Source organism: Rhinopithecus roxellana, chromosome 15 (assembly GCF_007565055.1).
Source record: "Rhinopithecus roxellana isolate Shanxi Qingling chromosome 15, ASM756505v1, whole genome shotgun sequence".
Classification (NCBI taxonomy): Eukaryota; Metazoa; Chordata; class Mammalia; order Primates; family Cercopithecidae; genus Rhinopithecus; species Rhinopithecus roxellana.
Genome location: NC_044563.1, coordinates 122,364,488 through 122,380,582, shown reverse-complemented (window position 1 = coordinate 122,380,582; position 16,095 = coordinate 122,364,488). Strand labels below are relative to the sequence as shown.

Here is a 16,095-nt window from a genome sequence, read left to right as displayed (position 1 = left end):
AGACAAATACAATTTAACAGAGTTTGAGCAAAGAGCAATTCATGAATCAGGTAGCATTCAAAACTGAAAGAGGTTCAGAGAGCTCTACTCCAGCAGTGTGACCAGCAAGCTTTTATAGGTTGAACATGGAAACAAAGTAGGGAAATTACCTGATTGACTACAGCTAGGCATTTGCCTTATTTGGATATTGTCTGATGGAAGTTTCCTATTTGTAACCAGTAGGTTGGTTGACAGTTTGTGATTGGCTAAGGCTTGTTTTTGGTTTTTGGTTTTTAAGTCAGTTACAATAAATGTTTCCAAGTTAAGTTTCAGTTCTCTTACATAAGAGGCCTTGTTATGGAGGTAATCTCAGGCTAATAGCCGTCTTATTTAACAACATTATATCATACTCTTGGGAAGATATATGATTTTTATACAAGCTAATATGTCACATCTGTGTATTTTATAAATATTAGAAAAGGAGATAAAACATGCATAGTTTTAAAAACAGTCTTACAAGTGACTTATGAAGATGCCTTGTGAGGTAAAGAATTAGTCCTGGGACATTAGCCATGTATAATTGTCTTTATGCCTCACTCTAATTTGAAATACTCTTTTTCCATCCTAGGTCATATGTTATCAACATTGTTAAGTTAAGATTTGAACTGTCGTGATAGTTGATTTCATTTATAAGCTTGACTGGGCCATCTGGTGACCAGACATTTGGTCAGACATTCTGAACGTGTCTGTAAGGATATTTCTGGATGAGATTAACATGTGAATCAGGAGACCAAGTAAATCAGATTTTCCTATGTGGTGGGCCTTATGCAATCCAATGAAGAATTGAATAGAATAAAAGACTGAGTAATAGGAAATTTATCCTGCCTATTTGAGTTGGGACATACATCAGTCTTTTCCTGCCATTGGACTCAAATTGAAAAATTGACTCCTCTTGGGTCTTAAGCTTGCCAGCTTTTGAACTGAAACTTAAACCATTGGCTGTTGTGGTTCTCATGCCTTTGGACTTGTACTGAAACTGTACTGTCAGCTCTCCTGGGTATCCAGCTAACTAGTTATAGATCTTGGGGCTTCTTAGCCTCTATTACCATGTGAGCTTATAATGAATCAATCTTGCACTGTCTGTCTCTCTTGCTCTCTCTCTCTGCTCTCATCTTCACCCATCGTATTGGTTTTGTTTTCTCTAGTTCCTTTTCCTCAGAATTAACCTCCAAACCTTTCATTATCTCTCTTCCTCCATGATACCCACTCTCATTTTTAATATGTCTCCCTATTCACATTTACTCAGAATGCTACGCACAAAATGATTTCTACAAGTCACTTAGATTTCCAGCAGTACTGCCAATTACAACCTATTAGTTTCTCCTGCACACACAGGCACATACACACCTCCACAGTCACACACACATTCACACAGGCACACTATTTTTCCACACAGTATAATGGCTATCCAGTGGAACTTTCTGTGATGATGAGAATGTTTTATATTTGCTTTGTTTAATACAGTAGTCACTAGGCAGATGTATTAATCTGACTTATTCAGAAAAACAGAACCAAAGGGATATATATAGATACACACATATATATGTATATGTATTTGTACTATACATATGTATAGGTATTTTTACTATATGTATGTATGTGTGTGTGTGTGTGTGTGTGTGTATATATATATATATATATATATAGAGAGAGAGAGAGAGAGAGAGAGAGAGAGAGAGAGAGAGAGAGAGAGACAGAAAAACTATAAGGAATTGGCTCATGTGATTATGGAAGCTGAGAAGACCCAAGATTTGTAGTCAGCAAGTGGGAGACTTAGGAGAGCTGGTGGTATAGTTCCTGTTTGAGTTCCAGCTTGAAGTCAGGCAGAAAGAAAGAGTTCTTTCTTATTCAGCCTTTTGTTCTATTCAGACCTTCACCAGACAGGATGAGGCACAGCTACAGTGGGGAGGACAATCTGCGTTAGTCAGTCTACCAATTCAAGTGTTTAATCTCGTCTGGAACACCCTCACAGACATACCCAGAAGTAATGTTTAACCAAAAATGTGGGCACTCTGTGTCCCAAACAAGTTGTCACTCATCACACCACATATGACTGACCACTTAAATGTAGCTAGAGCAATGATGGACCTGAATTTTTTAGTTGTATTTACTTACAAGTAATTTAAATAGCTACACATGGCTCATGGTTACTGTATTGCATAGCGCAACAGTAGATTGTCTTGGTCCTGGAATGGAGCTTTAATTGATGCTGTAGGACAATTTAGACTACTACTCCAGTATCTAGCTTCCACCTAGGTCTCTTGGAACACCTGCTCTGGGAGAACCAAGCTTCATGCAAAAAGCCCAGTCACTCTGACACTGTCATGCTGTGAAGAAGTGCCAGCTAGCCACTTGGAGAGGGTGTGTTAAGAAAGAGAAAACCCTAATGATCAGCGAGGATGAGTTTTTTTCCATATGTTTGTTGACCACATAACTGTCGGCTTTTGAGAGTTGTCGTCTGGGTCTTTTGAGAGTTGTCTGTTCGTATCCTTTGCCCACTCTTTGATGGGTTTTTTTGTTTTTTTCTTGCAAATCTGTTTAAGTTCCTTGTAGATTCTAGATATTAGACCTTTTTCAGATGGGTAGATTACAAAAATTTTCTCCTATTCTGTAGGTTCCTTGTTCACTCTGATGCTAGTTTCTTTTGCTATGCAGAAGCTCTTTAGTTTAATTAGATCCCATTTGTCAATTTTGGCTTTTGTTGCAATTGCTTTTGGTGTTTTAGTCATGAAATCTTTGCCCATGCCTATGTCCTGAATGCTATTGCCTAGGTTTTCTTCTAGGGTTTTTATGATTTTGGGTTTTATATTTAAGTTTCTAATCCATCTTCAGTTAATTTTTGTAGAAGGTGTAAGGAAGGGGTCCAGTTTCAGTTTTCTGCATGTGGCTAGCCAGTTTTCCCAACACCGTTTATTAAATAGGGAATCCTTTCCCCATTGCTTGTTTTTGTCAGGTTTGTCGAAGATAAGATGGTTGTAGATGTGTGCCCACATGGTATATGATTTCACAAAAGATTGAATAAAGAAGCAGGTATGAGAATCTAGTTGTCTTCCATTAAGCCAGATGTTAAAAAGATTTGCAAAAATATAAAAGAATGTAACCCTTCTCAAGAAACTTTTTTTTTGTTTTGGAAAATAGTTATTTTAGTTATCCATTTACATATTTTTGTAGTTATATATAGTTATATACATAGGCATGTATATAAAATTGATATATATGAATATGTATATTAAATAGATATATTGAATATAGTTATATAATTTTTTTTATTTTTAAATGAATCAATAAATATTGAAGTGTTCTCAGAAAAAAACAAAAAAAGAAGAAAGATCCCCATCTCTTCTAGCCATCCCAGCTGAATCATCAGAAATATGAATGAGGAAACCATACTGGACATGTAACCTAGTCAGACCTTCAGATGGCTTCAGTCACAGCTGCCATTTGTCTGTAGTTATATGAAAGCTCACAAGCAAGAAGCATCACCTCAACTCACAGGAACATGAGAGATTATAAATTGTTGTCTTAAGCCACTACGTTTTCGGGTGATAACTGGAACAGAAATGTAGAATCAAGGTTTTCTATTTGTCTGGCTCCGAAAGTTCCCAATCCTGTTTTCCTTTCTGTTTCCCACTTCCTTGCTTTGGATAATGCAACTTTTATGTTTAGAGCTGAATTTGCAGTTCCAAGATACTCACAATTATCTGATCTTTACCTGTCTTGGATTTCTGACCTCATGTTTAAAAAATCTTTCTTAATTAAGATTTATGCGGTTTTCTTTTCTACTTTTAAATAGCCCAACTTAGAAAAGTGCTTGTCTTTTTCTTCTTTACTAAAGCCATAAATAATTAATGCAATCTAACACTCTGATCTTTTTCAACCAATTATCTTGTAAAAGTCTAACCTCAGGAGATATATAGTTTATGCTCCAAGATCAGCATTTTAACAGCTACTTTGCTACCAGAAGAGAATGGATTGGAAAAGAGGGGGATTGTGTTGGGCATATACTCAATAATTATGTTAGAAATAACACTTCTTATGTATAATAATAATATTAATTATGTAGTGAAATCCTATATAAGCTATTTATACAACTTGTACATTTGGCTATTTAACACAGTTACATAGGCTTGAATGTTAGCCCTTATGAAAAATATACTTTTATTCCAATGAGCTCAACATTTATGAAAATTCAAAAGGAATTTAATATTAAATGTCAGGAAAACAAATGTTTAAAACAAGTTTTACTGTCTTATTATGTTTCTTAGTGGCTATTTTTGTGTATTTCACATCAAGAGGGCAAATTTTGGAGTCTGAAACTTACATTAGGTCTCTACTACATCAGTGATTTTTTTGTTGTTGTTGTTCTAGTTCTAAGGACATATGGAATTGGCTATGGATAATTCATATGCTTTCAATCAACGAAGCACCTGTAATGGAATTCCATCTGAGAAGAAAAACAACTTCCTTGTATCAGAAGATCATGGACAAAAAATCTTAAGTGTACTACAGAATTTTAGAGAACAAAATGTCTTTTATGATTTCAAAATAATTATGAAAGATGAAATAATCCCATGTCATCGTTGTGTGTTAGCAGCATGCAGTGACTTTTTCAGGTACTTTACCTTGTCTATGCCTCACATTTTGTGATTTGAATAATTAGGTTCTATTTTATACTGGACTCAAGTTTCCCCCCACAGGAACATGCAACAGTAATTTTTAATTCTTAAAAAAAAAAAAACGAATTAGGCTGGGCACGGTGGCTCACGCCTGTAATCCCAGCACTCTTGAGAGGCCAAGGCAGGCAGATCACCTGAAGTCAGGACTTCAAGAGCAGCCTGGCCAACATGGTGAAACTCTGTCTCTATTAAAAATGCAAAAATCAGCCGGGCGCAATGGCGTGTGCCTGTAATCCCAGCTACACAGGAGCCTGAGGCACAAGAATTGCTTGAACCCAGGAGGCTGCGGTTGGGGTGAGCTGAGATCGCACCACTGCACTCCAGCCTGGGCGACAGAGCGAGACTCCATCTCAAAGAAACAAAATGAAAAGCAAAAAACCTAATTAGAACCAAGATTACCTAATGATTTTTTTTTTTTTTTTTTAAGATAGAGTCTCACTCTGTCGCCCAGGCTGGAGTGCAGTGGCGCGATCTCAACTCACTGCAAGCTCCACTTCCCAGGTTCACGCCATTCTCCTGCCTCAACTTCCCGAGTAGCTGGGACTACAGGCGCCCACCACCACACCCGGCTAATTTTTTGTATTTTTAGTAGAGACGGAGTTTCACTGTGTTTACCAGGATGGTCTTGATCTCCTGACCTCGTGATCCACCCGCCTCAGCTTCCTGAAGTGCTGGGATTACAGGCGTGAGCCACCTCGCCCAGCCATGATTTTTTAGTAGGAGAGAATTTAAGACTGCCTGTTTTTAAAGTACAGGTCTTCCCAGGTCAGCATTTACCAAAGTTCTCCGGAACATTGATCCCTTGAAATACTCTGGGACAAAAAAAAAAAAAATTTGTTATGGTGTCATCTTTGTTTGGGGGATCCTGTATTGTATTATTTTAGAAAAAGAAGACGACAGGTTGAACAAAAATGGAAGCAAAATTTGAAGAAAATATCTCTGAGAGAAAAGCAAATTTCAGTCCTATGTTGTATTCTTGTATTATGGGGAGAGGAGGCTCTAACCGATTTAAAAATTTATCCTCTCCTTAGCAAAGATATCTTTTTATTAGGGAAAAGTACTTCTTAGCTATAAGGCATTTCTTAAAAGCACTCAGCTTGTTCTAATTCTAAGCAACCTTCTGAATATAATTTGGTTTCCCATGTAGATCACCCTAAAGAGAATGTCCTATTCCTAACACTGCAGTAATCACTATGATGACAGCAGGTTTCCAATTCTGCAAGGTTAAGGGCCAGACACATGACCTTGCAATTACTGTGTTAATTGTATCAAGGTAGTACTATCCTGTGAGGCTTCTTGGTCAATAGACAAGCCCCTTTTGGTGAAACCCTGATCTTCAGCCTTCCTGGTTATATTACAATAAACTTAAATCCTAATAGCAATATTTTGCATTATGTTCATTCGTGAAAGCAATTTTAATTTGAATTAAGCAGGGTTTAAATCTCCAATAAACTCGATTAAAAAATAAAGTTTAAGATATAGAAATACTAAGATGCATATTTTATATGCAAGTTAATTTATACTATTTTGAATCCTAATTTTAACCCTTATTTTTTTACCACCATCTTATTAGATCTCACCCTTATTGCCTTTAGAGTAAATCTTACAAGCTAGATTTCATTCAACAAACATTTACTGATATATACTTTTTTAAACATAAATTTACTGATATTTACTGATATATACTTCCTGCTAAGCACCTGTTCCTGTAGGGGCTCTTGCTTTGAAATTGGGAGCAATGGCTTAGTACTGCAGCATAGTTTACTGGGGCCATGGAGCCTACAACAGTCTTGAACTAGCTGTTTGCCTAATTTGACTATATGCCTTCATCTATTCTTTTTATTTCTTCTCTCGGGTAATCAAAGTTGTTCTTTGAACTTCACTGGGGCCCTTATTGTCTTATACTCTGTCACTCTTATTTCCACCAGTGTCTTCCCTCCCCTCTTTTCTTCCATGTAACTCTTGTCTTTCCCCTTATCCTTCAGATCCCCTCTTCATCACAGGAAGCTGTGTAGTACAATGGTTAAGTAGTTGGCCTCTTAATACGTATGCCCTAAATCTAAATCCAAGCTCTGCCATTTACTAGACATGTTTTATTAGTCAAGTTACTTAACCCCTTCAGGCCTCAGTTTCCTCATTTGTAAAAAGGTAGGATTATAAAAATAGGACTTAATTCATAGAATTATTGTATTGCTTAAATGAAATAATGTATAAGTAATAATTAGCACCATACCTACTACATTCAGTTAATATTAGCTGCTATGATTATTATTTCTAAACCTAGCAAAAATATAAATAATCTGGTGTGAACACACAGCTTGATTTCCCTGTAATGTTTTCATGCTAATAAAATATTCTGTGTAGGCATTTGAATGTCTAGACCTGCACTCTTCTTGATGTTGTTTTTTATTCAATTTATACATAATTTTTGCACATAGTTCTTTGTTCAGCTTACTGCTAGTTTTTTATAGGTCTGCTTTTAGTTTTTAAAATTACTATTAGAACAATGTGTTTTTAAAGTTTTCTACCTGGTATAGATAACAAAAGTATCGGATCCTTTATTACCTATAGTACTTTATTAAATGAGTACATAGTTCACATTAAAATATGTACATATGTAATAGACATTTGACAGTTTACACTCTCCTATAATGCTGCTAATTCATAATATGATCAAACTCACTTAATGGAGTACTGAAAGTGTAAAATAAAAATGTCAGAAAAGTACACAATGCATGAAAATATCCCTCTTACAGTGTTTTTGGAAAACGAAAATTATTATTGAGACGGAAGGTCTCATTGGAGACAAGAAATTGAAAAGGAATCGCACACATTTTATACATACTTTATGATAAGATGGTAAATTGGAGATAGATGTTAACTGGATACTTTGAGATGAATAGGATGAAGTATAGAAATATAATCTTACATGTGTCTTTTCAAAGAAAATGTGGAAGCTGATAGTAAATTATAAATACATCAAATCTGATAGAAAACATTTAAAATAATGATAGCAATAAAAGCTAATACTTCGCATCAATTAACCCATTTATTCCTCTCAGCACCCAATGACATAGATACTACCAGTACCTCCATTTTCAGATGAAGAATTCGAAGCACAATAAAGTTAAGTCACCTCCCCAAGGCCACTCAGCTAATAAGTGGCAGAGGCTACATACACTGGCAGGTGGGCCCAATGGACCATGTAGCCAGCTGGGCTATATGGACTCTTAATATTATCCTAAACTGCTGTAGATGTCTTAATAATCTATATAATTATTATCACAGATTAATATTTCTATTGATATTCATTATTAAAAAACCCTGCATAATGTGTAACATTTTGCAAGTTCCCTTGTATTTTTCAGTTGGTTGTTGTACTTTTTAAATAGATTTCATTGCCTTCTGGAGTAGACTCTGATAAGTAAATTGGTTTTCCCCTAGAATACTTTGGGCAACTAGGAACACTGCTCAGAAAGACATTCTGGACAATACTGGCACAAATAAAAATCATTATTAAACCAGAACCAGTAGTAAAATACGTTTTGCTCCATAACAATGCATTTCCAAATAATTTATGTTTTTACCTAAACTGAGCCAAAGAAATTCCCAGTTCCTTAGATTCTGTCAACTTTACCATGTAGCAATAAAACCAAACTTATTATGAAAAACTTTCAAGCTAGTCTAATTATTCAAATTTGGGGACCTATCTTCATCTCTCAGTGCCTATTAAATTCTTTTTTTTTTTTCTCACCTTTTTGCTTGATGTGGTTCACTGTTGCTGTTTAGTTTTAGGAGATCACATTCCCCTTCTCCTAAAGAACTTTATAAAATATCTTTTTAGACATGTATCTTATTTGGTGAATTTCGCCCGCACAGTAGAGTCATTGGAGACATCAGGTATCTCACTGTACTCTTTTCTATTTCATTAATGTGAAATCAAAGATGAATTTGAAAGAGACTTTTAAATTCTAAGTTCTAAATAATTATATTTTAAGTAATTTTACTTATCACCAGCACAGTTGTTACTAATTAATCCATAAATAAAGAAATTTGACCATCAGCAAGATTTTGCCCCAATAGTGTTAATAATAAATAAGAATCAAATCAGTGTACAAAATTTGAATATTTTTATAGTCTTTTTTTTATTAGTTGTTATGGCTCAGCTGTAATGTACATATTTTGTAATATAGGCATTTTGTAATATGTTTATTGGCAGATAAATATGGTATATAATTCTAGATATTAGGATGCAATTAAAACATGATTTTATAAATATATTTTAAGTCAAGAGTAAGGAAACCTCCTTAAGGTAATATTGAAAATAATTATGGAATAAAATATTCCTGTTGTTTTTCTGTGTTCTTTATTTTTGCAGGGCTATGTTTGAAGTAAACATGAAAGAAAGAGATGATGGAAGTGTTACCATTACTAATTTGTCCTCCAAAGCAGTAAAAGCATTTCTTGATTATGCCTATACTGGAAAAACAAAAATAACAGATGATAATGTGGAAATGTTCTTCCAGTTGTCATCATTTCTTCAAGTTTCCTTCCTATCCAAAGCTTGCAGTGACTTTTTAATAAAAAGTATTAATCTTGTCAATTGTTTACAGTTATTATCTATATCAGATAGCTATGGCTCCACCAGTTTGTTTGATCATGCATTACACTTTGTACAACATCACTTTTCTTTATTATTTAAATCCAGTGATTTCTTAGAGATGAATTTTGGAGTACTACAAAAATGTCTGGAATCAGATGAATTAAATGTTCCTGAAGAAGAAATGGTACTGAAAGTTGTCCTTAGTTGGACTAAACATAACTTAGAATCAAGGCAAAAGTATCTGCCTCATTTGATTGAAAAAGTAAGATTGCATCAGTTATCTGAGGAGACACTTCAGGACTGTCTGTTCAACGAAGAGAGTTTACTCAAAAGCACAGACTGTTTTGACATAATCATGGATGCAATTAAGTGTGTGCAAGGTTCTGGTGGACTCTTCCCTGATGCTCGACCATCCACAACTGAGAAATATATATTCATTCACAAAACTGAGGAAAATGGAGAAAATCAATATACATTTTGCTATAATATTAAAACTGATTCATGGAAAATACTGCCGCAATCACACCTGATTGATTTGCCAGGATCTAGTCTTTCAAGTTACGGAGAGAAAATATTCTTGACAGGTGGTTGCAAAGGGAAATGTTGTAGAACGGTTCGACTGCATATTGCTGAGTCATATCATGATGCCACTGATCAAACCTGGTGCTACTGTCCAGTCAAAAACGATTTCTTCTTGGTATCAACTATGAAAACACCAAGAACCATGCATACATCAGTTATGGCTCTCGATAGATTATTTGTCATAGGTGGAAAAACTAGAGGATCCCGGGACATTAAAAGTCTTTTAGATGTTGAATCTTACAATCCGCTTTCCAAAGAATGGATATCTGTTAGCCCACTACCCAGAGGCATATACTATCCAGAAGCAAGTGCATGCCAAAATGTAATTTATGTTCTTGGATCAGAGGTAGAGATTACAGATGCTTTTAACCCATCACTTGATTGCTTTTTTAAATATAATGCTACAACTGATCAGTGGTCTGAACTAGTAGCAGAGTTTGGACAATTTTTTCATGCAACATTAATTAAAGCTGTACCAGTAAACTGTACACTGTATATATGTGACCTTTCCACCTATAAGGTTTATAGTTTTTGTCCAGACACTTGTGTTTGGAAAGGCGAAGGATCTTTTGAGTGTGCAGGCTTTAATGCAGGTGCAATTGGAATTGAAGATAAAATTTATATATTAGGTGGTGATTATGCACCAGATGAAATCACAGATGAAGTGCAGGTCTACCACAGCAACAGGTCTGAGTGGGAAGAAGTTTCACCAATGCCTAGAGCCTTAACAGAATTTTACTGCCAGGTGATTCAGTTTAATAAATACAGAGACCCATGGTTTTCTAATCTATGTGCTTGAACATTCTAAAACGAGTCCAGTTCTAGTAACGTAAACTTGTTAACCAAAATGATAGGTAAAAAGGTCTATACATCTTAATGGAATAAAACGTTCCTGCTTTTAGTTATTACGTAAGTACACCATATATAAATAAACAGTTTCCCAAAACTTAAAATACAAAATATATTTTACCAAAAATTATATTGAATGTAATTTAACCTTGGGGAATCCAGAATACTTAGTATTTTCACATGAAACTACAAATCATAGACTCTGACACTTTAATTTTTGAAGTACTCTGTCCATAAAAGATTTGTAGTATTTAGATGGGAGAAATCTCTTGAGAGAGTAAGAATGAATTACACTGCATCTTATATGAAGTAAAAAATAAATTAAAGGTGAGAATCTTGTTACTGCGGGTATGAGTTGTTGAATTCCTATCATTTGTGATAATTGGTTAACTTCTTTTAGGTACCCTTTTTATCCTTTTTTAGTTCAGAAATAATTTCCCCAGCTTTTTAAACAGTACACTAAACATAGTTTAACTTTTTTTAATAACTCTTTTTTTCATTAAGAGCATAAGGTACCATGTTATAATGCCATTAGCAGTTACTTAAATGCTTTAAAAATTGCTGATTCTATTAGTTTTCAGTGTCAGTTGGTTTCAATTTCTAGCGCTCTCTCTCTCTCTCTCTCTCTCTCTCTCTCTCTCTCTCTCTCTCTCTCTCTCTCTCTCTCTCGTTTTCTGGTTCAATCTTAGTAAATTAACATTCTGGATTTAATTAGTAGTTCTAGGTTACACCTGGCCTGAGTTTATGTTAGCATGTAACCCTCAATGGGAAATTTTTGGATTCTGGGATGTTAGTACTAAAATACTTTTTATGTATCACTGCTAGATTCCAGCCTAATTGAGGACATAGAAAATTGACCTCTAATTAAGTGGATCATTATTATTGCATTTCTTAAGCTTTGTCTAAATTTGAGCTACATAAAACATTTCAGGATTTAAATTAGTACCTTATCAATTTTCTGTGATGATGTTTACCAACTATAAAGCACCTTGTTGGTTTACTACTTCAGTAAATTATTCTCAGTGAATTACTTTCTAAATTAAAAAAAAAAAAGACTTGGCTATTGGTATTGATAATAGTATTCACAACCTGCATCTGTTAAGATGTTTGATCTTTAACACAAACAATGTAAGAGTACTGTTGTCATTGTTCTCAGGGAGGTGATTCTGCCTTCCAAGAATATATGTTTCTTTAATCAGTTTAAAAGATAAAAGGCATTTTGGGTTTTAAGACCCCTGCTTTACATCTCAGGTAATGTGTAGATTGTATTTCTCTGGAACCAAATGTAGTTTTCTACACTCAGTTGTAAATGTTAATCTTTCTCAAACGTGCACATTCTTTAAAAGTGTGTTCCTAAGTAGAAATATACTTAAATGAAGATTCTCTTATTTTATCATATAAATTTATGCAACCATAAGTTTCAAATGTATTTTTCAAAATGGAATGGAATATTAGAGTACATTTTCATGAAGTTTAAAAATCAAGGAATGTTCCTGATTAGATGATATATTTGTAAGGAGTATTCTGTAAAATTGGTGGCCTTCCTATCTAAGCACATGAGTAGTTGGCTCTGCACTTTGTGTTTTTAAAAAAATGGAAAATTCTTTGGAGGCTTTTGTTTGTGTGTGTGTGGCTTTGAAAACAAATTATTTGACAAAGACCATAACACAGTGAATAACCTATGTGTGGATTTACTGAACTGTTAATTTAAGCATATATATTAATAGAGTATGTTTAAAATAAATATTGTTTTCATCACTGACTTTAGGAATTGTTCATCTATTTCAGAAAGGAGAAACCCAAAATCAAATCCCTTTTTGATATTGCTTCATTGTTCTATCATCTTCTTGATTTCCACTACTGTTCTGATTGGCCTTTGCTTTATGCCAATGTTTCCAGAAACATTCTTGTTATCAAAGCCTAGGTGGCTCCCTCTGCATTTGATTTAATACATTTTCTAATGCAGAAGGTTTTCTGCCCTAGTGTTTTTTTTTTTTTTTTTTTTTAATAATTACTGTGGGTTACTTTTTAATCATTTTCACTGATTGCCATCCCTTTACATCTGTACCTTTGTTCTCTCCACCAATTATCACTGCAAGGAAAATACTCTGTCTAATCAAAAAACCTCCAACTCTTTGCGTACTGTTTTTTTTGCTGGTCACCATAGCAATCTGTGCTAGATTCCACTCCACTAACTCCTCTCCTTTCACATTTTGCCTCTCCTTATAGAGATAGCACTTTCATTTGATCTGTCTGCCTTATTGGAGAATGGTTTTGTGTCTTCAAAGTCCTCAAGGAACTCAACCACACAGAAGCAATGACTATACTCTGGTTATATCCTCTGGTCTTGTTAATGACTGTGGCTTCACTGTCTAAGAACCATATATATTATTCTGACTTCACCTTCCTTTCTGGATTTCTGACCTGCAAATCTCAGTGATCCATCCAGTCTATTCTCAGTACCTCCAGAAGGAGCTGTTTTTTCTGTCTGTGAGGTTAGGTAAGAGAAAATAACATCTTTTTATGGGCTCTTCCCTTAGTCTTTTTTAAAGTCTGTTTTCCTTTCATTATATCCTTCAGCCAGTGCTACAGTGCAAGAGACAAAATAATTATGCTCATTATCCGGATTGCTATCATTCCTGTGGAAAAATTCTATTTAACATTTCTAAATCCATTACCATTTGTCTTGCTCCACTACATTTGCATTATGCATGCCAAAAATATTTTAATATTGTAATGTCTTCTAAAATTGAAAGTAGGTATATGGCATTATTAAATACAAAAAAGTATATTTAACACATGAGATCCATTCAAAGTTAATGGACATTCCTAAAATGTGGAGCACCTTTTGTTCATCTACAGCCTTTGAAACTAAGTAGTATGAGGAATATTTGCATAATCAAAGCTAACTATTTTCCCATAATCAGCTCTGGTCTGGGGAGTGAAGGAGGTCGTTATCACAGCAATATTCATTACGTGCTACCCTTGAAAGCTAGATTAGTATTCAAGAGCGACCACATGGTGCAATATGATTCCATATTTCTCAGCTACCAAGAAGAGCAATTGAATATATGTTCAGTGTGCTTATTAGCTCAAGGTATACCATTTGAAAATCGGAATTAAGCGCAGAGGGATACATCTGTTTACATTTTGAGATTTGAATGCATAAATATTATAATGTAATGATTAGTTGAATATATAATGTAACTTTAAGATCATCATGCTCAGTTTAATTGGATCTAGTGTTGTGGAAACTCTTATTTAGAATTGAAAGTATAAATCTCAAAAATGTTCTCTGAGGGGGCAGCTCTGAATGGCAACCTAAACACAAAGGCTGAAAATTATAGGGAGCGTATTTCTGTCCAGTATAAGAAACAACTTTATAAAGTCATACTTTAGAATGAAACCAGTTACCCAAAACTGTGGCATATGGAAGATCATTAGCTCAATAATTTCCTATATGAAAGAGCGTGACCAAAGATTTCTACATTCTATTTACACATCTCAATCTCCATCATTTCTGATATATATTTTCTCCTCCAACTTATTTAGCATTTTAGGCATTGTGAATAACTTGATTCAGTGGTTCTTGATACTCATGATTTTTCAATAGAAACTGAGTCTTAAAACTACACCATTTTTGGAACTATATATTCAAGATAAATTTTTTAATTAGGAAAATTTGTAAACGGTGCTGACATTTAAAGTGAGCTGCTAGTTGGGATTTTTCCTTTGATTTGCCATAGAGGTATGTTCATTTTATAATGAGTAGAAACTGAAAGATCAGTACCTACAATTTTCTCCCAAATTATTATTTTTCTGCATAGTATTTATACTGGCAAAGGTAGTAATTTTACTTAAATATTATATAATGTGAAAGAATATGTCTTAAACATCTAGATGTGCTTATAAAATATATTCAAGGACTGATGCTTGATCAAATTTAATGTCAAAATGGGGAATTCAATCACAGGGAAATACTATTATACATTTACCAAAAGATAACTCCTCTATATCACAGACTCATTCAAATTTGAAAATAACCTTGGAAGCTAATGCAGCTTCCAAGCCTGCTATAGAAATTTCCTTTAAATTGTGAAACACCCTGACATGCAATTTTTTTTTTCAATTTCTAAATTGGTGTTTTCAGTGGTTAAGAATCACTATCTCCACGTTTGAACAGTTCTAATAGAAAATTCTTCCTAACACTGAAAACAAGTCTGCCTCCCTGTAATAACTTCCAGGCCTTGGTCCTAGGTCACTATCTTCACATGCCAGTCATTTAAGTGTTTGAACCAGTACCATGTCTTCCATTCCTCCAAAATCAAGACCTCATTTTTATTCTTGTTCAAATGCCTGGCACTTTAACATCTCCCACAGTAGCTGATGTTACGTATCTTCTTGTACAATTACCTCAGACAATCTATCCTACCTAGCTCTATTGATTTTATGGTGGATTAAGCCTGACCAGTGTTGCAGAATCTGTTTCTTGTATGGACCTTGCCTCCCTGTCTGTTCTCAGTGTGCTTGATAATTCAGACATGTCATTTCCTCATTTAGCTCTTTAAATCTTATATATCCCGTTTGGACTGGAGTCCTGCTGTGTCTCCCTTCTCCTACTCATGCCCATCAACATAATCACAACCATATTTTCTGGGAGAGGAATTATGAAGTCAAATTTTATTAAGCCAAACAATTTGTCATTAGATATGGTTTGAAGACTTTTAAAAACACTAAAGAAAACTCCAGAAACTATACAAAAAATAGAAACCAAAGCAGTCACACCCTTGGTGGCGAATGAGAGGACAATAGGCTCACAAATCAATACGGACCAGCCTTATGACAATAACAATCTAAATTTGGAGATTCATTTGTGCAGCTAGTCCATTTGGATAGAGCATGATATTTTCATAAAACAAGACCATAATTAAATAAGTCTATGAGCCAGATAGTTTTGTTCATCTCACTAACTTTGACATTCCCAACCATAAAAGTCTAACTCGCTCAACAAATTGTGCTGATGGTCTCAAGGGTAATAAGATTGCTGAAATAACTCAGAGTACAGTCCTCCATTAATGAGTATCATGTTGTAGTATAAATATTTCTTTATATGTCTGTCTTCCTCATTTAACTAGAAACTGTTGGGGATAAGGACATATCTTCAGCATTTCTGGGCCCAGCAGTTGGCAGAGTGCCTGTCACATAATAAAGCATCCATAAACTGATAGTATATTGAGCTAATATGTGAAGCAAGATATGTTTTAGTTGTTTCTGAATCAGTTTGTTATACCTGTATTTTTTTTACTTATTTTCATATGAAAAGGAAATTATTTTGATTTATGTTAG

The 16,095-nt window shown here is 34.5% G+C and overlaps 1 protein-coding gene across 4 annotated transcripts in view; it reads left to right on the top strand.

The window, feature by feature from the left end:
• KBTBD3 (kelch repeat and BTB domain containing 3) overlaps positions 1 to 12,511 on the top strand; it is a 33,423-nt gene extending 20,912 nt beyond the window's left edge. For 2 of the 4 annotated variants that reach the window (XM_010362793.2, XM_010362794.2), the window contains 2 exons: positions 4,408 to 4,652; positions 9,094 to 12,511. In XM_010362793.2, coding sequence (XP_010361095.1) covers positions 4,420 to 4,652; positions 9,094 to 10,699 — 1,839 coding nt within the window. In that variant the 5' untranslated portion in view covers positions 4,408 to 4,419 and the 3' untranslated portion in view covers positions 10,700 to 12,511. Of the gene's footprint in view, positions 1 to 2,992; positions 3,070 to 4,407; positions 4,653 to 7,777; positions 7,903 to 9,093 lie in introns of those variants that run through there. The other 2 variants (XM_030917855.1, XM_030917856.1) reach the window with 2 other exon arrangements.
• The last annotated feature ends 3,584 nt before the right edge of the window (positions 12,512 to 16,095 follow it).